Genomic DNA, 23,017 nt, shown 5'->3' on the forward strand with positions numbered 1-23,017 from the left:
TCCCCAAACAAAGTGCAGTAAATAGCGGGAAACTCTTTAACTTGGAGTTATAATAAAGGCTAATAATTGTATTTTAACAAATCTGTTGCGTTTTCAATTTCAAATTTGCAAATATTTGACTATACTAACAACCTATAATTCTTCTATAACAAATATCCTTTAGTTTGACACTGAAAAGTTAAGATGATAGAAAATCCTTTTATCCTTTAGTTATATCCTTTTATCCTTTAGTTTCTTTAAGATATTCTGTTCATCTGATCCATTATTGAATTTGTTAATTATGCGTTGTATAGTTATTTGCTTTATTCACGTGAAATACAAAGTATATTAAGTAGTGGTGTTTGGTTGCTGTGTGGATCCTGGGACCTGCACCCCTTTGATTTCACAATTTAAATGCCCTTCAGCACATGATGATAAGGAAGCGGGTGCGTCCTTTAAGGTACGTTGGCTAACTAAATTCAAAAGCGACTTAGCCGCTCCCTTTTTCATTTTTATAACGTTATTCACGGCTTTATCAAGACTTGCCGATCCGGATTTGACCGCAGATCCAGTTTTGGAGATAGCCTCATAAAGCTTCTCCTGTACCACATCGGTAAGTTCTTCAACTTCGTCCTTCCCAAGAGCTGGTTAAAAAAGTGGTTTCGTACAAATAATTATAAGAAAATAACAGGAATATTCGCAATATTACTGACCACCGAAAATAATTAAGAGTTGTAGAATAGCTATCCACTTGAGGCTGGCCATCATTTAGTTATGGCGGATAACACCGATTGTTGAAATCTTCGACGTGTGTTAATTAGATTATTCCGAAAAACAACAGTGACAAAAGGATGACACAGTTGATTATAAAGTATTAGCACTTGTTTTTGGTTACAATTTGCTAATTTGTTGGCATTCCGAATCAAAATAGGCAAATCAATAAAATGTAATAGTAAAAGGAAAAATAAATAATTAATAATAAGGAAATAAGTTGAGGAACAATAGGAGAATGTATGCTTTTCAAATTTTTCACGAATACCGCTAACGATATTAATTTTACTACAAATGCACAATACCAATTTGAATTTGGCGGCACAACTGCTCACCTTGCAGCACTGGACAAGAGACTGCGCAAAGGCGTTATACAGTACTGGCCAACATAACAGGGATGCAACGCTCCAAAGTTCGGGAATTGAACTAATCTAAAGAGTTTAACTATTCTAGTAAAACTAAAGTTTATTTAAATAATTTCCATTGGTAAAACAATACCAGGATGTACTGCGCATAGGAAAAGTGAGCGGATTTCCCGCTTGCGAGCTTATCGCACCACTAACACACACATACACACCCACACGGACTCTCTTCGCTCTCTTTCTCTCTCTCTCTTCGCAATCGCAACGATTTGTTGTTGGCCGCAGTGCTTGTTTTGCTTATATTAGCATGTGTGGAGTGCAAACCAAGAATCAGTAGTCGCCGCGGTTTCGACGTGTCAGTTTGCAGTACAATTACGATTTATTAATCGCGCCAAATCGCGGAGCCAAGTAGTACTTAGCAAGTAGCAAGAGGAAGCACATCAGCGAGTCCATCGACAACAATAACAAAATATGGCGGATAAAGTAAATGTGTGCATTGTGGGCTCCGGCAACTGGTGAGTGCACTTAATTACCCATTGCGATGCACTTACATAATGACCATTCAATCCACACCCGCACCAAACACCACCACCAACATTCCAATCTCTAAACCTTGCGTCCTTGCAGGGGTTCGGCCATAGCGAAAATCGTGGGCGCCAATGCCGCCGCTCTGCCGGAGTTCGAGGAGCGGGTGACCATGTTCGTCTACGAGGAGCTCATCGATGGCAAGAAGCTGACGGAGATTATCAACGAGACGCACGAGAACGTCAAGTACCTGAAAGGACACAAGCTGCCCCCGAATGTGGTGAGTGTTGGTTGCCAATCAATGGGGTGGACTTATGTAACGCCGGAGCGGATTGTTAACAAACAGCCGTGCGCTTACATAAAGGCTGCATACCTTGATCTTGGCCGTGCGGACCCAAATTATCTAATCGGTCGAATCCGCGTCTATTTTTACACCGCGCTCGCTCTCTCTCTGCGCTGCGCTGCGCTCTGGCTGCACTTGGACTGCACTCTTCTTGCACTCTTGCTGCACTTTTCAGGGCCAGCATCGCGCTCTCCGCGCTCCCGAAAGAGCGCGTCCGCCCCAGTGCCTTTGACGTAGGTCAAGGCCGGTGGGCGTGCAACGGGCCACCCCCTCGCAGGGCCGCCCAGAATGCGTCAACATTCTATTAGCCGATAATTGGACAGGCAGGCGATAAGCAGGCGATCCACTCGAAACGGGTGCGTTGCTACACATGTACATGCTCCACAGGCACTCGAGCTGTTTTGTTCGCCGATTATTGATAAGCCCAACTGGTTCGGGTCGGCTGATAAAGTCCATCCATAAAGGAGAGTCAACAGTTCATCCACGACAAAGTTTGCCCCATGCCTTGGAAAAAAACCTAGCCACACAGAGTCATGCGTTGGCAGCATGGGGATTGATAAACGTGAAAAACAGAAACCAAACAAAATGTGGGCGACACTTTCCCATGCCGCACCGTTTGTTTGCCTATATAATTTATATACATATATAAATTTGGCAGACTTTCAGCGACTTTCGGCGTTTGTTGGAGAGGGGGGAATCAAAACAACAGATGAGCCAAAAAAAAAAAAATAGATAAATGAGGCTGAAAGCAATCTATAAGCAATGATCGCCACCAATGTCAGATATGCAAAAAGTATGCAAAAGGCAATGAAGATGTGTCAGCCAGCTAATGAGTTTAATGCAACAAAGAACTAATGAAAATATTTGGAAATTCTGTTTATTTGCCTGTATAGAATTACTGACGTAGTGTGGAGCGAAATACGTGTCGAATAGCTTAGAAGTCTCAATTACCTGAATTGCTAATTGGCAGCTGGTTTTTCTAGTTAAATTTACTTTTTCCGATGTCAAATCATAGATTGTTACGTTACTACAATATCTATAACAATTATTTAAATGTCATTGCCCCAGTATTGCTCATTAAAATGCAAGTAGCGCAACATCACACTATATACCTTAACCTTTTAAAATTTCCATTTGCTTGCCATTTTGGTCTTATTTGTGAACTCATAATCACTATCGTCGCGCGTTGGAAAAAACAAATACATTAGCAATATGAACTCATTTCAAATGCGACAAACAGGTTGGCGAGCCAGCATGGCGATATGGAGAAATAATACTCGGATGTACAAAGTCACCCATATCAAGCTCAGTCGATCGATCTGACCAGCCAGTCCGCGATTTAAATAGTCTAGACAGCTGAGGAACGAGCCTCCAAAAGTTGGAGTGGAATACACGTGCTGGGAAAATGATTTCCGCGATCCGTCTGCATTCCCTTCATTCAACCTTCAGCACTCTTATCGGAGTTATATATTTTTTTGTTTTTTTCCTTATCACAGTAATTAGAAAAGTTTACTTTGTGGCCCCTATTCCACAGGTTGCCGTGCCCGACCTGGTTGAGGCCGCCAAGAATGCCGACATCCTGATCTTCGTGGTGCCCCACCAGTTCATTCCCAACTTCTGCAAACAGCTACTGGGCAAGATCAAGCCAAATGCCATCGCTATCTCCCTGATCAAGGGCTTCGACAAGGCCGAGGGCGGCGGCATCGATCTGATCTCGCATATAATCACGCGTCACCTGAAGGCAAGTCAGCGTCGCAAAGGTGACACCGCCAGAATATCTAATCCACTTGTGACTTTCCATCACAGATCCCATGCGCCGTGCTGATGGGCGCCAACCTGGCCAACGAGGTGGCTGAGGGCAACTTCTGCGAAACGACAATCGGCTGCACGGACAAGAAGTATGGCAAGGTGCTGCGCGATCTCTTCCAGGCGAACCACTTCCGCGTGGTGGTCGTGGACGACGCTGATGCCGTGGAGGTTTGCGGTGCCCTCAAGAACATCGTGGCCTGCGGCGCTGGCTTTGTTGATGGCCTCAAGCTGGGCGACAACACCAAGGCAGCTGTCATCCGGCTGGGCCTCATGGAGATGATTCGCTTCGTGGACGTCTTCTATCCCGGCAGCAAGCTGTCCACCTTCTTCGAGAGCTGCGGCGTGGCCGATCTGATCACGACGTGTTACGGTGAGTGCAAAAGTTCGCCAGGGCATGTGAGTTTGGTGCTCGGTTAAATTGAGAAGGTTATCAGGAACAGGCAACAACGAGTTTAATAAGTCAACAAACTGCTGGTCAAATACTATTATTATTTTAAGGCAAAACAACTCTGCCAGTGACTCACATTCAACAGTAATGGCGAATTGCTTTAGTAGCCTACACTAATAGCTGTGTAACAAATTAGTTCTGTTTATGACTGTAAGCTTGTTATTTTAAGTTGTTTGTTTCATGTAAGATACAATTAGGTAGCAATTACAATTTTAGAATACTTGATATAATAACTATGCGTCTCTTCCAGGTGGACGTAACCGTCGCGTCTCTGAGGCGTTTGTGACTTCTGGAAAAACCATTGAGGAGCTAGAGAAGGAAATGCTCAACGGCCAGAAGCTGCAGGGCCCACCCACTGCCGAGGAGGTCAACTACATGCTGAAGAACAAGGGTCTGGAGGACAAGTACGACTGAGCTTAGAATCCAATACGATTCGAATTGTTAACTAAACACTCATCTTCTTTGCTTGCAGATTCCCCCTGTTCACGGCTATCCACAAAATATGCACAAATCAGCTCAAGCCTAATGATTTAATTGATTGCATACGCAATCACCCTGAGCATATGTAAGTGTTTCGTTTGCATTGGTTATGTCTCGTTTGCGCCTGTTTACCCTACTATCCTGATACCCTGCCTTCCTGCAAATCCCCCGAAATGAGCTCTGGCTTTGTATTCTCACCTTTAACGTTTGATTTAATATTGTTTCCTTAACTTTTCTTATTTTAAGTTTACCTTTTTCCTATGCTAAGTTGATGCACCTTCTGTTTCTGTTTCTTTGATTGTTTCCCTATTATTATTTTATTAATACCTAAACTAAGTTTAACTTTAACATTAATAAAGTGCTAAAGAATAAAACTCGATGCGAAATTCAAAATTTTTTAAATTGAAAATATCATTGGGAATGTTATAAATTCCCCAAAGAAATCATTCATAATCCCGATCCACATGCATCAGTGTCATTCGTTTTCAGAGTTATATTCAGCCATTTATTTCGTTACATCCCGTAGTCACTGCTAATCCATCGAAATAATATTTTTTTTCATCCATTACAAATTAGTTTCCTTCTCTTCTTTTTATATTATTTTTATAGGGATACGTCCATCATGCCGTCGCCAAAACTTTAAACTGTGTTACACCCAAACAAGATCAGTCAATGTATATTGTAAATACTATATATACCCGCATAGATCAAATCAACCAGTCATCTTCACCAAGGCATATAAAGCTGGCATTATATAGATATATGCATAAAGTCAGAAAAGTCGTTCCACGTCAACTGCATTTCTATTTCCTCTAATTCTCGCAAGTGTTTTTCAATGTGTACAGTGCTTAAGTGTTAGATAATCGAACCAAAACAAAGAGTGTCATAATTGTTGAACCTAATTGGAATTGTTAAAATAAATATAAATTAAATACAAGTTTTTTGTACATACCAACCAAAAGTGTTCCCAACTCATTTAACATTCAAAATTGGCAGCTTCAAATCGGCAAAGAGCAGTACGTACAAAAACTCCAAAGTTAAAAAATTTTGCAATTTTCAGTTAATCAAGCACGGTTGTGTTTTATTTTAATGGATGTGTATTAATTGAAACGGATCGAGAAACCTGTGATTTAAAACACTTTCTTCTTTTACTTCACAGGCAAAATTTGTAAATCTTCTAAAGAAGCTGAGACGTTTTTAACATTTTTATGCACCACAGAGAATAAATGTATTTTTTCAGCACAACGCCAACTCAATGAATCTTTGGATTCCATTTTCTAACCAGTTAACTAAAAGGATTGTATAGGTTGTTGCCTTAGTTAGCTTATTGATTTTAATCCAAAACCACGCATATCCAACGAACCACGGAAGAAAACTGACAACCAAAGTCTGCTTTAATTTTAAAATTTAGTTGTTTTCAATTCCAAACTAGCCAAGAAACAAACGCAAGTACCTAACAAATATATTGTAATTTTGTGGCCACAAGTAGCCGTCGGAGCTAGCGAAGAAAATCTTAGTATAATTTTAATCGGACTGCGTAGACACTAGAATTAAATGATTACCCAAAGGTCGTTGCAAAAATAAAAAAGCTGAGTAATTAACGGGGGTTGTTCGTTTATTTTCTATTTTGAAGGTATGCAGTGCTATGATCACAATGGAATCAGGATAGCGGTAAAATCATAATTTTCTAAAGATAAGTTTATCTGATGATCTGATGATATCTCAAAATATACATCCATACATAGATGGCGCTAGGTAAAATGTCTACATGCGCGCCTTTAAGTAATACTTCAACTATTGCTTAAAAGTTTATTTTTTGAATTGAGAACTTTGTTGTAAATTTGGCCCAATAAATATTAACATATATTTATCTTTCACTTTCTTGCGCGCCATGGCAATGGGCAATATTTAAAATTGGCGGTAATATTAATGCGATGTCTATCCGATGATTTTGCAGTGCAAAAGAAGAAAATTAAACATTCGCTACGAAAATGTAAACAATAATGTTTTGCGTGATATGAAAAATAAATCAATTTTATGAATCTTACTTGTTTCCTGGCATTACGAAAAATGTTTATAATTTATTTGGCAATTAATGCTCAATTTTGTTATGCATAAAATTATTGAGGAAGTGCAGCACAACAAATACCGATAGACAGAATAAAAACCCGATATCGTAGAAAAATAAACACATCGACTCATCGCTAAATCCAAGAGACTGTGGTTCGCTGTTACTGTCAAATTGACAAGAAGAAGAGGCATAACAAAAGTATTTTTGCATTCTGCAAGTGGAATATTCCTACGCCCTAATTGATCGAACAAATCTCAAGACGACGAATAATGCAGACGACCAACCGGATACATGGTTGAATCAGACCAATCCACAATGTAAATATTAAATGGAAGCTGACGCAGGCAATTTTGCAGCACAGTGGCGTCATACATATTTCTCTTTGTTGTTTTTCAATGGTCTGCAAATACGTATAGTATTAGTGAAAAATGAGACTTGTGCCTGACGCATGAACTAATCTATTCTAGACACATCCCACCGAGCTGGTGCATCTAAGCCTTGATTACTAAACTGTCATTTCCACTGTTCCAGCACCAAGGAGTCAACCAGAGCACCGAATAAATCGCATGGGATAAAAACACGACCTTAGCAGAGGGATCGACAATGGATCCGCAGAAGATCACAGAGCTGGCCAACCTGCTCCGGCAGAACGGCGACAAAATATTGAGCTCCGAGTTTACCTTGACGTTATCAGGTGAGGCAGCTGGAGCTAAAGCTGAGCCAAAAACTAGCACGCAAAATGCTAAATGCATGCGGGTGTTGGCTGATGACTGGGCTTTACTACGCCCCAATAAAAGTTCGATCACTTATCGCTCAACACATTCTCCGGCACAGGTTCCCTGCTGCGGGCGCTAAACGACTCCTTCACCCTGATTGCGGACACTGAAATCGGAACTGGCGCGGGTTACCTCCAGCCGCAGTCTTTTCAGGTGGTCAAGCCCATCAACGCCAAGTCCAGCGTCTTCCCCGACCTCCAGCTGGTCCATGACTTTGTGCAGAAGACGACACTTTTGAAGCTGACCTACTTTCCCAGCGAACACTATTTCGAAGGGGCCATCGACATAGCGAAGTTTCGAGCACTGCGCCGCCTCGAGGTAAACAAAATCAACATCGGTCAGGTTGTGGGCATCCAACCGCTGCGCGGCCAGCTGCAACATTTGATTTGCGTAAAAAGCCTTACCAGCGTGGACGACATTATCACGCGCTGCGGCGGCGACAACTCGAATGGCTTTGTGTGGAACGAGCTAAAGACGGCCGATTTCAGCTACAACAGCCTGCGCAGTGTAGACACCGCCCTGGAGTTCGCACAGCACCTGCAACACCTAAACCTTCGGCACAATAAGCTCACCAGCGTGGCCGCCATCAAGTGGCTGCCGCATCTTAAGACCCTGGACCTGAGCTACAACTGCCTTACGCATCTTCCACAGTTTCACATGGAGGCCTGCAAGCGACTACAGCTATTGAACATCAGCAACAACTACGTAGAGGAGCTTTTGGATGTGGCAAAGCTGGACGCTCTGTACAACTTGGATCTGTCCGACAACTGCCTGTTGGAGCACTCGCAGTTGCTGCCACTGAGTGCCCTGATGAGCCTGATTGTACTAAATCTGCAAGGAAATCCGCTTGCCTGCAATCCCAAACATCGCCAGGCGACAGCACAGTATCTGCACAAGAACTCCGCAACTGTAAAGTTTGTCTTGGACTTTGAGCCACTAACTAAGGCCGAAAAGGCGCTGACGGGTAGCCAAAAGTGGCGCTACATAGGCGGTCTTAACTACCGCTCGCCCAGGAGTACCTCGATGTCCATCAACAGCTCCAGTGCTTCCATAAACACTAGCGACGGCTCCCAGTTTTCCAGCTTCGGCTCGCAGCGTTCGGTGTCTATAAGAGGAAATAACTACACTTTGGAAGACAACCAATCGATGGACACCTCGCAATCTAGCAAACGGATAAGTTCGTGTAAGATCAGGACAGTGGACATAGAAGAGAGCAGTGAGATCGATACAGACGCAGCATCAGTTTCCACGCCAAATCCTCGATCCGAATATGAAGAGGAACCGGATAATTCGCACCTGGAGACCAAGAAAAAAATCGAGACACTACGTCTTACTTATGGCAATGAATGGTTGAAGTCCGGCAACGCTGAGCTGATGCTGGGAATCGAAACGCCGCAGCCAACTGAACGGGAGCGCAATGAGTCTCGCCAGCTTTTCAATGAGTACCTAGGCGAACTATCTGCATCCACAGAAGCAAAAAATGACTCTGAGCACCACAACATTAGCTCCACACCCACGAACAACGTTTTGTTAGCTTCCACCTTCGACACCACCATTACTCCTATTAAATCGGAAGCGAACGACACAAGTGGGCAGACTCTGTACGAAACCTGCACTGAGGGCGAAGAGACAAACTACGAGAGTCTAGGCAATACCACTATGGAGCTGTCGACAGAAGAACGACCGCCTGACAGGCACGAGGAATTGTTGAGACTTTATGCAAGCAGCTCTAATGCTCAGGATGAGGATCCGGGTAAGACATGTTGATCGGTGTAGTATTTCGTTACTAAAGCTCATTCAAACATTGCAGTATCCGATGCTGAGTCTGATGAGGAGACCTACATAGTCTACCATGAACAGAAACCGAGCGAAGCTCTGTTTCTTACCATATCATCGAATTTTATACGCGAAAAAGACACGTTAACTGAAAGGTAAGTTTTAATCATTGAATGGAGAAAATGTTCATATCAATTATTTAACCATATAGGACGAAAGCTAAATGGAGTCTAAAAATCCTCGAGTCATGCGAGCGTGTTAGGTCCAACACCTTGCGCATCAATTTCGACACGATGCGCAAGGATAAACAGGAGCGTATCTATTGCGTGGAAAATACGCTTTGCCAGGTTAGTGAACTGATGAATTCTAATAACAGGCAACGAAAATTCACTTTTTGTTCTCTTGAAGGAACTGGAAAGGAAACTGCGAGACATTCTATCGCAGCGTGATCTAACCGAAATGAACATATCCATCTATCGCTGTGTGAATTGCCTAACGCAGTTTACTATTGAGCAAAAAAGCAAGCGATATAAAACAAAGGGTGAGTACAGCAGAAATTAAAGAAACTATTGCTTGAACTACATTTTTTTTAGAGTTGCGATGTCCGGATTGTCGCAGTGTCTATGTGGCTGAAGTAACCGAATTGTCCTCATCCTTGTCCAAACCTTCTGGTGAAGTCGTGGTAGAGCCCAAACTTTCACCCGCCATGATTGTGGAGGAATCCCCAGTGGAGGAACTCGCTGCGGCGACAAATAAGGAAGAAAGCAACAGCATTGGCAAGTCCTTGGCCAGTTTTCTTTTTTACTTTGATGAAGTTCTAGAAAATTTTTAAAGAATATTGCTTTTGTAGTTCAGTTTATGGTTTCAGAAGCATTTCATTAGTTTTACAGAGCCATTTTTTGAGATTCGCTTTAGTTTTTGTTGTGTTTGGTGTATAATTTTAAGTTTGTGTTGGATATATTTACTGTACATTAATTTAATTTTTATTTCTTTTTATTTTATTTGCATGCGAACACAAATCGAAAATGGCAAAACCAATCTAACTTTTGTATATTTACATTGTTCTTTTGGACTTTTTCTCTCACCCAACTACCGACAACAATAATAATTGTTGTGATGTAAAAACTTAATTAATACTTTAGTGGCCAACTGCAGGCTAACAACTGCAAAAAACACACCCAAGCTTAGGAGTTTGACGCAAGCCACCAAAAGTTAATATGCCAATTTGTATACTTTTTATTTCACTTAACAATTTGCGTTTCGCTTTTGTTCCATAATGTGAAGCAGCATTTGGACGTGAAGCAAAGATAAGCTAACTTACTATTAGTTCTTGGACGACGAGGTCGTTTACAAGTCTTATAAAATTTTACATGCACGTCTTGATCCTTGGTACCCAAAATTATGTATTATCTGAAACAAAATTTAAACAAAATTTAGCTCATTATAAGACCTGTAGATACCGACAAATATATCAAAATTTAAGCATTAGCTAAAGCTTTATTAATCTTAGAGAGCAATGCTGCTTCCATTAATAAACAATTAAGTTAATTAGAGCACCAGACTAATATTTCAACATTATAGGTTCCGCCAATTCGCTAAATGGGAGCAGCTCTTGCTCAAAAATTACCAACTCACAGAGCTCTTTCGACTCGAATCAATCCGTAGTGGGCAGCTCGAACACGGATCGGGATCTGGAGTTTCGGGCCAACGAAAGTGATGTGGACATCATCTCCAATCCGAGCCAGTCCAGCATAGAGGTACTAGATCCGAACTACGTGCAGAGCGCCAGTCGCAAGACCTCAGAAGAGCGCCGCATATCTCAGCTACCTCATCTGGAGACGATACACGATGAAATCGCGAAATCAAAGAGCTTCATCGAACGCGAGTTTGGTCAGCTTCTGGCGGAGCAGGCTCAGCCTACGACACCTTCGGCTGCAGCTCCCTTGGCTCCTGCAAAATCGGCTGTCCCATCCCATGTACCGCTGACAGAGAGCAGCTCGTCGGGATCCGTAACGGACAGCATATGTACCACCTACGAGCAGCAGGCCACTGATGCGCCACAAAATCTACAAAATTCCATGCTCACCGAGTCGTCAAACAGCCAAGTTAGTGGTTCGGATGCGGAATCTAATAGCCGTTTGAAAACCGCTGAGGATGCCAGCCTGCTGCCTTTCGCATCTGTATTTCAATCAACCAATCTGCTCATGTCCAGCTCAAAGAAGTTGATCGAGTCGGAGGCAACTGTTTTTGGTACCCAGCCGTACAAGTTTAACTACAGCGACTTTAATGATATCGACCACCGTCTGAAGCTCTACTTCTACCAACGAAAGTTTAAAGAGGATGGCGAGCATTTCAAGTGGTTGGCCAAAGGTCGCATCTACAATGAGCAGACCCAATCCTTGGGAGAAGGGCTTGTGGTAATGTCCAACTGCAAGTGCTATCTAATGGAGGCGTTTGCAGAACCCCACGACGATGTAGCCAAATGGTTGCGGCAGGTCATCAGCGTGGCAGTCAATCGATTGGTGGCCATTGATCTGATGCCCTGGAAACTTGGATTGTCCTTCACCTTAAAGGATTGGGGAGGATTTGTGCTGCTGTTGCATGACATGCTAAGGACGGAAAGTTTACTGAATTATTTACAACGTAAGTGAAACTCTTGGATGTTCCTTTTTTTCTAATACTAATTATATTTTTTTATAGAAATTCCTCTGCCTGAGCAGTGCAAGCTGAATCATCAGCCATCAGCACTACTTGCCCATCAGTTGGAAACTATTGCGGCCCAACCAGTCAAGATGTGCTCCCTGATTCCCAGCTGCCAATGGATCTGTGACCAGGAGAAGAGCTCCTTTGAACCCTCCCTGCTCCTAATCACGGAGTCACATTTGTACATCTCAGGAAATAGCAACTTCACGTGGCTGTCAAACAAAATTCAGGAAAAGTCCATTCAACCAGAACTTAGCCTTAATCAGCCACTAAGCAATTTGGTGGACGTGGAGCGCATTACAGACCAAAAGTATGCGATCAACTTCATTGATGAGACGCAAAACAGGTGCGAGATATGGCAGTTGCAGTTCGAAACGCGTGCCACTGCCGCATGTTGCCTGAATGTCATCGGAAAAGGATGGGAGCAGCTATTTGGAGTGCCATTCAGTCTCTCTGGAACGTGAGGAGCGGATTTCCCTAGAAAATTGAATACAGCCTGTTCCAATTATTGTGCAAAGTTTAGAATTGTTGATCTTAATTGACTATGTTATTTAATGTCAGATTAGTTTTATTAACTTAGGCTAGAGCTTTCAATCAATAAGAAATGGTGCTGTACCACGATTTAAATGTAAATATTTATAAATATAGAGGTTATTATTTTTTGAAGTCCTTGCAATATATTTCATATATTACAAAGTTAAATAGTCTAACTTGTTTCATTTGTTAGATGAGTTATAGTTGGTATCAGTAAGTGGATAATACATATTTACTTTATTTTACACATACCTAATATTTTTGGGAACAAAAGAACTACAATATTGTCAAGGAATTTTGTTTGCTAATGAAAGAAAATTCACATGTGAGTCATAAACTCGGTCGGATTTATTTTCGACTTATCTGTTAGTGTGCTATCTACTTGATAATTCCGGCATAGAGGTTTTTCATTTCTGTTTTAAATCGGATATCTTCATCTATTTCTAGCATATATCTATCTATATACATTACACTTCTTATCCTGACTCACTCATCGAAGTTTCCACTTAACCGGCGTCTTACTTATCGCCCAGCTGATCTGCGATCCAGTCAAGATGCTCCTCCTTAAAGCGAGGATCTGCCATGGTCAGAGCCGTTGACTTGGAGCTGTAGTAATAGAAAACCGACACTGTGTGGAAGGGGAGGGTATTAGGATAAGTGTTGAAGGAATGTTTCTGGGACTCACTGATGCGCTGTGCCACTGATAGGGCAAACAGACCCAATGGCCAATGATGACCATCCTCTTCTGGCGGCTGACGGTATTGGAAGATGATCCAGAAGTGCTGGGAGGCGCACAGAAGGAAATAGATGGTAATGCTGGCCATGAAGAGCTTGCAGTTCCGCAGGATTATGTGCGAGGCGCCGACCTGGTATACACACGTCGAGTGGAGCGCGAGGGTGAACAGCAGGTACTCCGCGATAATCAGGGCATCCTGAGTGCTGTGGTAACGTGCAGTGGTCAGAAAGGATATCTCCCTGATTCCCTAAGATACTCACACAAAGAGAATTATGGCTGTCTGCAATCGGTTTCTGGCCAGCGAAGGACCAAAGGCGTTGCAAAAGAGATCCACTCCCAGAAGGGCAAACTGAAACAAGAGCACCCAGGAGTAGCGTCGCAGTGTTAGCTTCATGGCGGTGTCCAAATGTCAAGCGCTTGTTTTCGGTCAGTTTGTTGCTTGCTTACTGTGCGGGGGTTTGTTGTGTCCTTCGTCCTGGTGACGTCAAAGCTACCACTGCGGTCATGCGCTATGGGTTCGTACAATCCCACTATCGATAGACAGATTTCCATGGAAAACGGTTGAAACTTTGAATAAGATTAAAAGATTATTCTGGGCTGCTTTTATTATCAGACATATCGAGCATATTCAAAAGGGTACTGCTGCCGTTTTCCCGATCCGAAGGTGTCCATTCTGCCAGCCTGTCGCCGGAATCTCCTGTAGTACTGCTGGTTCATCTCGGAGTAGAAGTTTGTGGGCAGTAGGTGGGACCAACTGTGGTCGCCTTCGCCATTGTGGCGGTCCAGAAACTGGAACATCGATGCGGAAGTGACTTCGGCAGCCCCTGCGCTCCAGAATGGCCAGGTTGAATTTAAGGTCACCAGAGCCAAGACCAGAAACCAGAACGTCATCGTCTTAGCCATTTGCGAAGAGAGCTGGTTGGCCAAAACCCGGCACCCAATACCCTCCTCCAAAGTCGACTGCCGGTTGCAGGTGGTCAGCAGATTTCGAGCTGCGGTGCTTCCATTTGCACTTTTTCGGAACTCTGTCGTTCTACTCCGGCAGTGTGATCAGCGTTTTCCGAGTGGGCTATAAAGTGGATTGGCTGGGAGGCTCCAATCAACAGTCAGCCTTCGTTCGTCACTTCAGCAGCAAGTAGAAACAGCTCGAGAACCATCCGCAATGGCATTCAACTTTGGTCACCTCCTCATCGCCGGCCTCGTGGCCTTGTCCGCCGTGTCCTCGGAGACCATCCAGCTGCAGCCCACTCAGGGCATCCTCATCCCCGCCCCGCTGGCCGAGAACATCCGTGTGTCGCGTGCCGCCTACGGAGGATACGGAGCTGCCCCAGCCGCCCCATCGTACTCCGCCCCAGCCGCTCCTGCTGCCCAGGCCTACTCTGCTCCAGCTGCCCCAGCCTACTCCGCACCCGCTGCTTCCGCCTACTCCGCACCCGCTGCTCCTGCCTACTCTGCTCCCGCTGCCCCAGCCTACTCCGCCCCGGCCGCACCCGCTTCCATTCCGTCGCCGCCGTGCCCCAAGAACTACCTGTTCAGCTGCCAGCCCTCCCTGCAGCCCGTGCCCTGCTCCGCCCCACCTCAGTCCTACGGATCCGCCGGTGCCTATTCCCAGTACGTGCCCCAGTACGCCGTGCCCTTCGTCCGCGAACTTTAAGGATCCAACCGAATTTGACTTGACATCTGAACCTTAGAATAAAGTAATGCTTTCATAAAAAACATTTAAGATATTTTAATGATGGGGGGTTTTTCAGATTTGGGCAATTACTTTGTGTTTCTTCAAGCTATTTCAAAAGTTTCAGCTCTCTGAATTCTTTTAATAACTTAAATAAATATAATTATTACCGATATGATGCAACAAATTTAAGACTTTTGTGTTTTACTAGTATACCTTTTTTATAAAGAGCAAAATCATATAAAAGGAGTAATGTGCTTCTAGATCAATTTAGAATAGTTATATCTTATTAATTACTGATAACTGTAATTCAAGTAACTCAGGAAAAGGTATTCTATACTATATATCTGACGTCTTAGCAAAGATTAAAGCGACACCAAAAGTTGCTCCCAATTTCCTAATCCTATTTATATTTTATAGTTCCCAACAGAAGTCATAAATATATAATTAAAATTAAAAAGATTGAAATATCTTGTTTAAAGTTTCAGTTTATTAACGATCAGCTAGTTGATCAATATGAGCTGTACCCACATGGAACCGGCTTGATAACCGCTTCGCACGAGAACACATAGTTCTTTGGGCAAGCTGGAGAAGGAACTTCACTGAGTGCGTCTTGTTGTTGGTATGCTCCCTGGGCCGGTACCTGGGCCTCATCCTGGTCGTAGCTGCGAGCGAAGCCAAATTTGCCACGTCCAAAACCAGGACCTCCGAAGCCGGGACCTCCGAAACCGGGACCTCCAAAGCCGGGACGTCCAAAGCCAGGGCCTCCGAAGCCCGGACCGCCGAAGCCAGGACCTCCAAAACCAGGTCCTCCGAACCCAGGACCACCAAAGTTGTTCTCCACGATTACCTCCTGTACGATTTGCTGTTGTCTCCTCCTACGATTCAGATACGCATCCGCCTGCTCGACAGCTGATGATCTCGAGGGCAGGCTCCTCAAGCACCCTGTACTCCCTCCACAGGTCGAGGCTTCCAAACCAGCCTGCTGACCCAGAGAACTCGCTCCGGCCAAAAGGGCAAAGAATCCGAGATACTTCCACATTCTGACTTGATATGGTGGCGTTGCAAGCTGAGAAAGCCGAGATGCGGCGTTGTTCATGAGGCTTTTATAACCTCATGCCACCAGAAGTGCACAACGAAGCGGAAACGGAGATGGCCAAGGTAACACCCAACAACTGGGTCACTTGGTCGCACATTCCAGAGGGCGAGTGGGATCACAACTGGGGCGAAGTTGGAAGTTCGAGAAAATGGGCCATGGACTGGAAAGGGTTAATCCGCTGGGCGAGGGCCCAAGTCACTACTTGGCTGGGCTCGGAAACCCTACGAGCACCTGAAACCCGAAGGTCAGCACATTGTAGTGAACTGCTGCTTTCCGGCTTGTAGGCTGACCGCCCAGTCAAGCGATTGATGATGGGATCCGATATCGCATTACCCAATCGCTTGCACTTTTCACTTTTCCGCTTTGTCGCTGATTCGGATGTGTCGCAAGCATTTCTTCTAGTTAAAATATACATTTATGTACATTTTAATAACTATTTTGGTTGGTACCAGCATTTCCTGCGGTTCAGTGACCCACGATGCACAAAGGCACAAAGGTTAAAAACTGAAAGTTTGCTTAGTTGCAAACCTGTATCTGGCGGATGTAGATTTAATCGGATTGGGAAAAACTGGAGGGAGTAGCCAAATGCATTTCCTTTTTATATGAATTTGATAGCTAGCGATTTTAAAATGGTTCTATTGAAGAAATTAATTTGAGTACAGGTTAAAAAGTTAACTTGGATGATTAAAATATTGGGCTTGCTTCAATGATTTTGAAAACAACCTACATAAATCACAATTTTTAATCTCTTTACACACAAAACCATTAAGATTAAGGTTTATTAGGTCTCTAAAATAAATTTAGTCGTCAATTGTTTAGTAATATGATAAAAAGAAAGTGAAACAAATATATTTAAATGCGTCATTTCTGTGGATTTCTGAAGAAATAGTCATTGGGCCTTTAATATATATAGTTATAGTTATATGTATATAGTTATATCAGATTGAATATCAGATTGAATATCCCTTCTCAAAAAATATCTTGGTAGAATCAATTGGTGCAAACGAAGAAGTGATTTCTTGTTGCCAAAATCATCGTTATTATGGTTATCTTAGTCTTGATCTTTGATACCTGAATGGTATCCCATATCCCAAGAAGTTTTGGGTTGCTAAAAACTAGTTAGTTATACCCTTAGTAAGAACAATTCATGATTTTGCTTTTTTTAGTGATTTAATTGCAGTACATATTTTTGGGTATATTTTTTGTCAAATCCATCAAAGCTTATGTTTCTCGGCAGTCGGTTCGTGGTCCTTGGGCGATGATCGCAGTCACAGTCGGAGCAGGTGCTCAGTACTGGTAGCCATAGGTCTGGGGCACGTAGGCGCTGTACAGCTGCTGCTGGTGCTGGGGCACGCCGTAGTTGGGGGCAACGTAGGTGGCCACCGGGGAGGAGTAGGCGCCGGCGGATCCGTAGCTGGGAGCAGGAGCGCTGCATGGCACGGGGGCAAGGTTGGGCTGGCAGCTGAACAGGTAGTTCTTGGGGCAGGGAGGAGCTGGGATGCTGGAGCCGCCATAGCCGCCGGAGCTGCCGCCGTAGGCAGACTTGCGCAGACGGGTCAGGTCACCGAATCCCTGTCCGGTCACTCCCTCCAGCTCTCCGTCCTGGGTGGTCACCGAGGAGCCAGTGGAGCCGGTGGCCGAAGCCACGTTGGTGGGCGAAGCCAGAGCGGCGGCGGCGAAGGCGACCAGGGCGATGCACACGAAGGATTTCATCTTGATTGTTGGTGGTTGAAGATTGAGCTGGAGGCGGATGGGAGCTGGTTGGGCTGCTGTTAGTTACCAAAGGTGACTGATGCCAATCCCATTCAATTGGCCATCTTTTATAGCTGTCCAATCTGCCTAGTTAGCACTACGTTCAGAACTTAATGGCTAGGTCTACTCTTCGTTTTTGCCTTGATTACTTTTCTGCTCCATCAGCCCAATGGACAAATGTATACCGCTGACTTTAGTAGCTCCACATCGACAGCTTTTTGGGGTCATCAGCGGGCAGAGGAACGTTTAGGTTGGCGATTTGTGGTTGGTATCTAGTGCGTTGCACTTTCAAAGTGGTGGGAGTGATAAAAGAGCACGCCCCCCTTTCGAAGAAAGAATTTTAAGAAATGGAATTCCAGACTTGGGACTTTTGTAATTAATTGTAATAATTAATGTTCAAGTTACTAATTGGAATCCTCTAAGTATAAACAATAAATTGTCTAAGCATGTTCTTTATACATTACATTTTTCTGATATATTAACTATTTTATAATCTGTGTCCATGACATAATTTCAATAATAAAATAAAACTATGTTTTTTGTATTCTAAGCTTTTATTGCTGTTTGAAAACACGGACATACATAAAGAATAGTTTTGGAATAGTTAATTAATAGATATTTTCATATCAATGTATTAAGCGATTAAGGAATATTTCGCTTAATTTGCTTCCGTTTCCGATCGTATTATCATATTCTGATCTTAGACAATAAATTAGACTTATATCATTTAAAAGCATTGATTTCAAATAATAAGGATTAAAAACCAATGTAAATGCTGTTATAATAGCAAATCGGATCCAACTAGTTCGCTTCCATAAACAAAATCCTTAGATGACTCATACATATTTATTAATAAAATCCTGATAGACTATCAATGCATTTTATAGTAAAAACTACCATTTGACTACAATCCGAATGCCACCATCTGCAACCCAATCTGCAAACACAAAGTATTGGATAATAATTCCAAGAACTCGAGTCTCCGTCATAAACTCATATGGCGGGGCCCTAAAATGATTACAATAGTACGTACGTCATATGTGAGTGCTGTGCAACAATCTTGTGGCAGAGCGAGCGCTAATTAATTAGCTGTATTTCTCGCTCGCTCAACGGCTATTAAAAATTATGTAAGCCGGCACGCGATGATCGCCGGCGGAGGAGGAATGCGTGCCACATGCAAAGTGAGGAAGTAACCGCATCGGCTGGCTACGACCAGTGATGACCACATGGGCGTGGACTGACTCACTGGACCTCGAGATGGGCGCATGTAGCGGCCACTTTCACTTGGTCATGGTCATGGCCACGATGGCTTGGCTTTGCGGATGGGATGGCTCCAATCACTGGGTGATTATCACATTTCAGGCCGCCTGGTTCCCGCATAGGCAAGGAAGTCTGGGCGCATTGTTTGCAATTTGCCATGGCATTTGAATCCGAAATCGAAAACTGAGGAGGGGCCATACCGACCAACTGACTGATTTCAGCCTTTCAGCCAGCACAAATTGTTGCCGACGTCATCACGGAATCTTTGCGGTCCGAGGAGTGGGTAGGAAATGTCCATAGGGGCAAGGGGAAGGGGCACGCGGATGAACTGGAAAGACCCACCATATTGTCCAACACATGGTGATAACTCCGATGGAAGGCAAAGGGATCGCAACTGTATAAACAGGCGGCGTCGAAACCCAAGAAGATGTGTATCTTGCAGATATTTTGAAAACCAATTGTTTGATAGTTGCGTTTTCAATATTTGTGTTTATCATATAAAGGCACACAAATTCATATCTCATAGATACTGTGTATAAAACTGGCGCGTTTTTATTATTTCCATAACATGTTTTCAAATTCTTTTTTGGTGTAAGATATAGCTTAATATTACGAAATTGTTAAATGCTAATATAATATTATATTATATATTAATTGCTAAGATATACACCAAATATTTGTGATAGCCTCGTTTTAACTTTTGGAATATCGAAATAAATTTTATATAGATCTTTATTATAGATCTATATTATAGACAACATACAAAAGTTCTAGAAATATTTTTGTTAAGCGCTATAAAAATTATGCGAATTTTTATAAAGATGTCATTATTTTACCGGCAGAGTATTAAGATTTCGACATAACGTAAAGTCCAATTTTTAGTGCTCATAAATGACCCAATATTTTAGCGCGCTTGCATTCTTGCTAAAAAAAAATATGCGTCGATCTGGGCTACACTGAAAAAAAAAGTATTAGTTCGATTTTCTTGTTATCATTTATAATCATTGAATTTCTCCAAAAAGTATGCATCGCATTGGTAAAGAAAATAGGTTAAAATGTTTGTATGAAAATGGGCAAGTCGGTGATAAATATTTATTGGTTTGATATTTTATTTTAAAAACAAATAACTTTTCATTATTCAAATTAAGCTGTAAAGACTATAACACAATATTTTGACGTTATATTAAAGTGCAATTGAGGTTAAATATAACATACAATATTTAGATATTATTGTTAGCTTATTTCCAACAATCCTGACACAAAGAAATATTTATCTAATTTTTTGGCCTAATGGTATAACGTTAATAGTAATGAATAAAAACCAAGCCAACAGATAAAAACAAATTTAAAAAATTTTATTTAATTGAATACACGGCAAAAATGCTACACAAGCGTGAGTCTGAAAATTAACGCTGATGCTAATAAAATAATAAATAATAAAAAATTCATTTGTGTTGCAAACCTAAAATCAATAAATATTTTACGCTGATTTTCAATTCTCTACATCATTTTACTTACCTCAGATCTTTTTATGGTTATTACTTGGTAAGCTGTATTTATCGAGAAATATATTACCTGGTTGTATCAGCTTATACCATAAGTTTTTAAGTTTTAAACAATATTCCAAACAACGTAACAGAACAAAGTCAGAAATCATTAGAAGACTTTTATTTACAGATTGGTCAAGCATCAGGTCGTTTAGAGAACTACAAAATATTCTGGGAGGCCAGGGCCAGGCGGTAGTTGTATTCCTCGAACAGTTCCGGAGCCACTCGATATGGCTGATCAATGAGCGAAAGGCGGATGGGCGTTTGGCACGAGGGCGTGGCATAGTTGGGAGCAGGAGGAGCCGCCGGTTGGTAGCAACTCTGCGATGGCGCCTCGTAAACGGGAGCAGGTGGTGACGGTGGAGATGGTGCTGTTGGAGTGGCATATTTCTGGTCATCGTACTCCACCAGGGTGGACGACTTCGATGCCAGTGGAGTGGAGAGGTAGATGATGGGCTGGTAAACGATCTGTGCCGGTGGTGCTCCAGCGTAACTTGCCTGTGCCGGCTGGCTGTAGCCGGATGCTGGTGGCTCATAGGTGGGAGCTGGTGGAGCGGGAGCACTGTAATCAATTGCAGGCGCTTCGTAGACAGGAGCAACTGGTGCCGGAGCTTCGTAGACAGGAGCTGGTGGTGCCGGAGCTTCGTAGGCAGGAGCAGGTGGTGCTGGAGCTTCGTAGGCTGGAGCAAGTGGTGCTGGAGCTTCGTAGGCAGGAGCTGCCGGAGCTACATAGCCCGCATCTCCATCGCCGGGTCCATTGTACTCGGGAACGGGTTTGGTGTACCCACCGTTGGGCAGGACGCCGTAGCCATCACCGCCGTAGGAAGGACTCTGTGGTGCCGGTGCCACATAGTTGTTCTGACCACATCCGCCGCCACACTGGCCACATGGACTGGCTGTGGGAAATAGTTCGGGAAGTTTCTTGAAGAGTTTCATCTGCTTGAAAGGATCCAGATCCTGCAGCTGCAGGCCGTTGCAGCTGTTGGGCACAGCGGGCGCGGGGAGCAGTGGAGCTGTCGGATACAGCAGATTGTTGTTGTTGTTGTTGCAGCAGTTGTTGTTGTTGCGGGGGAAGAGATCATCCCACCACTTGAGCAGCGAGCGGTTCGTGCGCTTCAGCGCCTCATTGGGGGTCACCAAAGGACCCGCATCCGCCATCAGGTAGTAGAGTGGCTCCCCCGGTGCCGCAATCCGGTTGGACCGCGCCACATCCTCGGCTGAAGTGGCCAGGACCGCGCCCAGCGCCAGCAGGGTCAGAGTCCACGATCTGTTTCTGGAGTGCATCATCATACAGTGATTGCGTTGCCAGCTTTAACCTCGCGGTTCGAACTCTCAATTGCAACTACCAGAAGCAGTGGCTGCCAATCGCAGCGGACTGCTGGAGCTGCAAGCCACGGCGGATTAATGCCAGGTCAGCACGTGTGGACACCTTTTGATGGGGTATAATAGTTGGCAAAGTATACAGTCGAGATTGGATAGTGTTGGGTTTTTTATAGCACCTTATAAAATATTTTAAAATATTGAATTATAATGAATTGTAAGTAAACGTAAACAGGTAACCAAATTTCCAATTTAGAACTGCTAGCTTTTTATCTTAGTATCTTACCTCTAAATCTTAAAATTATCTGAACAGAAAGGGTATATAAAACTACTTATTAAAATTGTCAGTTATGAGGAAATTAAGAAATTAAGACTTTTAGCTCAGCAAGTCCCATGTCTAACCCAATTTTTATTTTAGGTGGTGTTCCCAATTCATCGAAGATCCATGAGTCCCAATAACCCCACTGGCAGGCCGATGACTCCACACTACTTGTGTTTTCTTTATGGTTGTCTTGCTTTCCTTATTGTTTATTCAAATTGTTCCCTTACGTGCTCGAAATTATTAAACGGTAGCGAAACACCAGTCGACGAGGTTCCTGTTTGCTCCGTGGATCGTGACTGCCTTGGCTTTAATCCGCATCAGGCTGGCCAATCGAAAGCAAAATGCACTTGGCTGAACGGAAGTTGGTCGGAAAAAACAAAGAGATACGTTCAGAAACACATAATAAATACAAAAATATATTGGTTGCCGTAAAATATACTTCCTAAAGTAATCATGGGCTTACTCATCGGTTGGTTATACTTAATACTGGTAATACTTAAGATACAACCAATAATGAATTCAAGTATATATATGTATATATTTTGAAAAGTATTTATAGGTGTTTACGCATTCGTGTTCGAAAACATTAATTACAGCTCTAGCTAAAAATAGTGGCGCGAAAATACATTTATTTGAATTTACATCTCTACAATTCTAATATTAGGTAAGATACATGTTGGAAACTTCCCAAAAGATACACGTTGGAAACAACTAAAATAAAAGATGAAACGA

General features: G+C 43.1%; 9 protein-coding genes across 11 annotated transcripts; 3 read left to right on the forward strand and 6 right to left on the reverse strand.

Annotated features, from left to right (window-relative positions):
* Nucleotides 1-278: 278 nt before the first annotated feature.
* Nucleotides 279-793, reverse strand: LOC117137528. Its single transcript, XM_033299057.1, has 2 exons — nucleotides 693-793; nucleotides 279-623 (listed from the first exon to the last, which is right to left on the reverse strand). The coding sequence occupies exons 1-2, from the start codon at nucleotides 745-747 to the stop codon at nucleotides 328-330; spliced, it is 351 nt and encodes a 116-aa protein (XP_033154948.1). The 5' UTR covers nucleotides 748-793; the 3' UTR covers nucleotides 279-327.
* Nucleotides 794-1,166: 373 nt separating this feature from the next.
* Nucleotides 1,167-6,318, forward strand: LOC117137220 (glycerol-3-phosphate dehydrogenase [NAD(+)], cytoplasmic). Of its 2 annotated transcripts, none has more exons than XM_033298688.1 (7): nucleotides 1,167-1,627; nucleotides 1,740-1,917; nucleotides 3,515-3,721; nucleotides 3,787-4,159; nucleotides 4,488-4,641; nucleotides 4,710-4,802; nucleotides 5,877-6,318. In XM_033298688.1, the coding sequence occupies exons 1-7, from the start codon at nucleotides 1,584-1,586 to the stop codon at nucleotides 5,887-5,889; spliced, it is 1,062 nt and encodes a 353-aa protein (XP_033154579.1). In that variant the 5' UTR covers nucleotides 1,167-1,583; the 3' UTR covers nucleotides 5,890-6,318. The 2 variants fall into 2 exon arrangements, with proteins under 2 accessions (XP_033154579.1, XP_033154504.1); XM_033298613.1 differs by lacking the exon at nucleotides 5,877-6,318 and adding an exon at nucleotides 5,327-5,785 and having other exon boundaries at nucleotides 1,168-1,627.
* Nucleotides 6,319-6,944: 626 nt separating this feature from the next.
* LOC117137095 (serine/threonine-protein kinase 11-interacting protein) lies at nucleotides 6,945-12,620 on the forward strand. 2 transcript variants are annotated; one of them, XM_033298420.1, is made up of 10 exons: nucleotides 6,945-7,105; nucleotides 7,320-7,482; nucleotides 7,623-9,317; nucleotides 9,375-9,495; nucleotides 9,552-9,687; nucleotides 9,749-9,881; nucleotides 9,934-10,116; nucleotides 10,483-10,551; nucleotides 10,922-11,983; nucleotides 12,041-12,620. In XM_033298420.1, exons 2-10 carry the CDS (start codon nucleotides 7,392-7,394, stop codon nucleotides 12,505-12,507), a joined length of 3,957 nt encoding a protein of 1,318 aa, XP_033154311.1. In that variant the 5' UTR covers nucleotides 6,945-7,105; nucleotides 7,320-7,391; the 3' UTR covers nucleotides 12,508-12,620. The 2 variants fall into 2 exon arrangements, with proteins under 2 accessions (XP_033154311.1, XP_033154383.1); XM_033298492.1 differs by lacking the exon at nucleotides 10,483-10,551.
* On the reverse strand, nucleotides 12,578-13,805 carry LOC117137368 (transmembrane protein 138). The gene is made up of 3 exons (XM_033298812.1): nucleotides 13,574-13,805; nucleotides 13,263-13,516; nucleotides 12,578-13,205 (listed from the first exon to the last, which is right to left on the reverse strand). Exons 1-3 carry the CDS (start codon nucleotides 13,705-13,707, stop codon nucleotides 13,096-13,098), a joined length of 498 nt encoding a protein of 165 aa, XP_033154703.1. The 5' UTR covers nucleotides 13,708-13,805; the 3' UTR covers nucleotides 12,578-13,095.
* A 112-nt stretch (nucleotides 13,806-13,917) lies between these two features.
* Nucleotides 13,918-14,362, reverse strand: LOC117137614. The gene has a single exon (XM_033299176.1). It carries the CDS (start codon nucleotides 14,214-14,216, stop codon nucleotides 13,923-13,925), a length of 294 nt encoding a protein of 97 aa, XP_033155067.1. The 5' UTR covers nucleotides 14,217-14,362; the 3' UTR covers nucleotides 13,918-13,922.
* A 34-nt stretch (nucleotides 14,363-14,396) lies between these two features.
* Nucleotides 14,397-15,031, forward strand: LOC117137452 (vitelline membrane protein Vm26Ab). Its single transcript, XM_033298934.1, has one exon. It carries the CDS (start codon nucleotides 14,476-14,478, stop codon nucleotides 14,965-14,967), a length of 492 nt encoding a protein of 163 aa, XP_033154825.1. The 5' UTR covers nucleotides 14,397-14,475; the 3' UTR covers nucleotides 14,968-15,031.
* Nucleotides 15,032-15,455: 424 nt separating this feature from the next.
* LOC117146576 (glycine, alanine and asparagine-rich protein) lies at nucleotides 15,456-16,258 on the reverse strand. Its single transcript, XM_033312888.1, has one exon. The coding sequence runs from the start codon at nucleotides 16,082-16,084 to the stop codon at nucleotides 15,497-15,499; it is 588 nt and encodes a 195-aa protein (XP_033168779.1). The 5' UTR covers nucleotides 16,085-16,258; the 3' UTR covers nucleotides 15,456-15,496.
* A 984-nt stretch (nucleotides 16,259-17,242) lies between these two features.
* LOC117141934 (vitelline membrane protein Vm26Aa) lies at nucleotides 17,243-17,881 on the reverse strand. The gene has a single exon (XM_033305676.1). The coding sequence runs from the start codon at nucleotides 17,795-17,797 to the stop codon at nucleotides 17,372-17,374; it is 426 nt and encodes a 141-aa protein (XP_033161567.1). The 5' UTR covers nucleotides 17,798-17,881; the 3' UTR covers nucleotides 17,243-17,371.
* A 2,861-nt stretch (nucleotides 17,882-20,742) lies between these two features.
* LOC117141275 (vegetative cell wall protein gp1) lies at nucleotides 20,743-22,022 on the reverse strand. The gene has a single exon (XM_033304648.1). It carries the CDS (start codon nucleotides 21,931-21,933, stop codon nucleotides 20,803-20,805), a length of 1,131 nt encoding a protein of 376 aa, XP_033160539.1. The 5' UTR covers nucleotides 21,934-22,022; the 3' UTR covers nucleotides 20,743-20,802.
* Between the last annotated feature and the right edge of the window lie 995 nt (nucleotides 22,023-23,017).

This window comes from Drosophila mauritiana, chromosome 2L (assembly GCF_004382145.1).
Source record: "Drosophila mauritiana strain mau12 chromosome 2L, ASM438214v1, whole genome shotgun sequence".
Classification (NCBI taxonomy): domain Eukaryota; kingdom Metazoa; phylum Arthropoda; class Insecta; order Diptera; family Drosophilidae; genus Drosophila; species Drosophila mauritiana.

Excerpts from the sequence above, each read along its gene's own strand:
- LOC117137452 (XM_033298934.1), top strand. The coding sequence starts at position 14,476 with ATGGCATTCAACTTTGGTCACCTCCTCATCGCCGGCCTCGTGGCCTTG.
- LOC117141934 (XM_033305676.1), bottom strand. The coding sequence starts at position 17,797 with ATGAAATCCTTCGTGTGCATCGCCCTGGTCGCCTTCGCCGCCGCCGCT.
- LOC117137220 (XM_033298613.1), top strand. The coding sequence starts at position 1,584 with ATGGCGGATAAAGTAAATGTGTGCATTGTGGGCTCCGGCAACTG. Across the intron at positions 4,160-4,487 it reads TCTGATCACGACGTGTTACG|GTGGACGTAACCGTCGCGTC; the intron begins GTGAGTGCAAAA and ends CGTCTCTTCCAG. Across the intron at positions 4,642-4,709 it reads AACAAGGGTCTGGAGGACAA|ATTCCCCCTGTTCACGGCTA; the intron begins GTACGACTGAGC and ends CTTTGCTTGCAG.
- LOC117137528 (XM_033299057.1), bottom strand. The coding sequence starts at position 747 with ATGATGGCCAGCCTCAAGTGGATAGCTATTCTACAACTCTTAATTATT. Across the intron at positions 624-692 it reads ACTCTTAATTATTTTCGGTG|CTCTTGGGAAGGACGAAGTT; the intron begins GTCAGTAATATT and ends TTTTTTAACCAG.
- LOC117137095 (XM_033298420.1), top strand. The coding sequence starts at position 7,392 with ATGGATCCGCAGAAGATCACAGAGCTGGCCAACCTGCTCCGGCAGAAC. Across the intron at positions 7,483-7,622 it reads GTTTACCTTGACGTTATCAG|GTTCCCTGCTGCGGGCGCTA; the intron begins GTGAGGCAGCTG and ends TCTCCGGCACAG. Across the intron at positions 10,117-10,482 it reads GGAAGAAAGCAACAGCATTG|TGGCCAACTGCAGGCTAACA; the intron begins GCAAGTCCTTGG and ends TTAATACTTTAG.
- LOC117137614 (XM_033299176.1), bottom strand. The coding sequence starts at position 14,216 with ATGGCTAAGACGATGACGTTCTGGTTTCTGGTCTTGGCTCTGGTGACC.
- LOC117146576 (XM_033312888.1), bottom strand. The coding sequence starts at position 16,084 with ATGAACAACGCCGCATCTCGGCTTTCTCAGCTTGCAACGCCACCATAT.
- LOC117141275 (XM_033304648.1), bottom strand. The coding sequence starts at position 21,933 with ATGATGATGCACTCCAGAAACAGATCGTGGACTCTGACCCTGCTGGCG.
- LOC117137368 (XM_033298812.1), bottom strand. The coding sequence starts at position 13,707 with ATGAAGCTAACACTGCGACGCTACTCCTGGGTGCTCTTGTTTCAGTTT. Across the intron at positions 13,517-13,573 it reads ACAGCCATAATTCTCTTTGT|CACTCAGGATGCCCTGATTA; the intron begins GTGAGTATCTTA and ends ACGTTACCACAG. Across the intron at positions 13,206-13,262 it reads ATCAGTGGCACAGCGCATCA|TGTCGGTTTTCTATTACTAC; the intron begins GTGAGTCCCAGA and ends CCTTCCACACAG.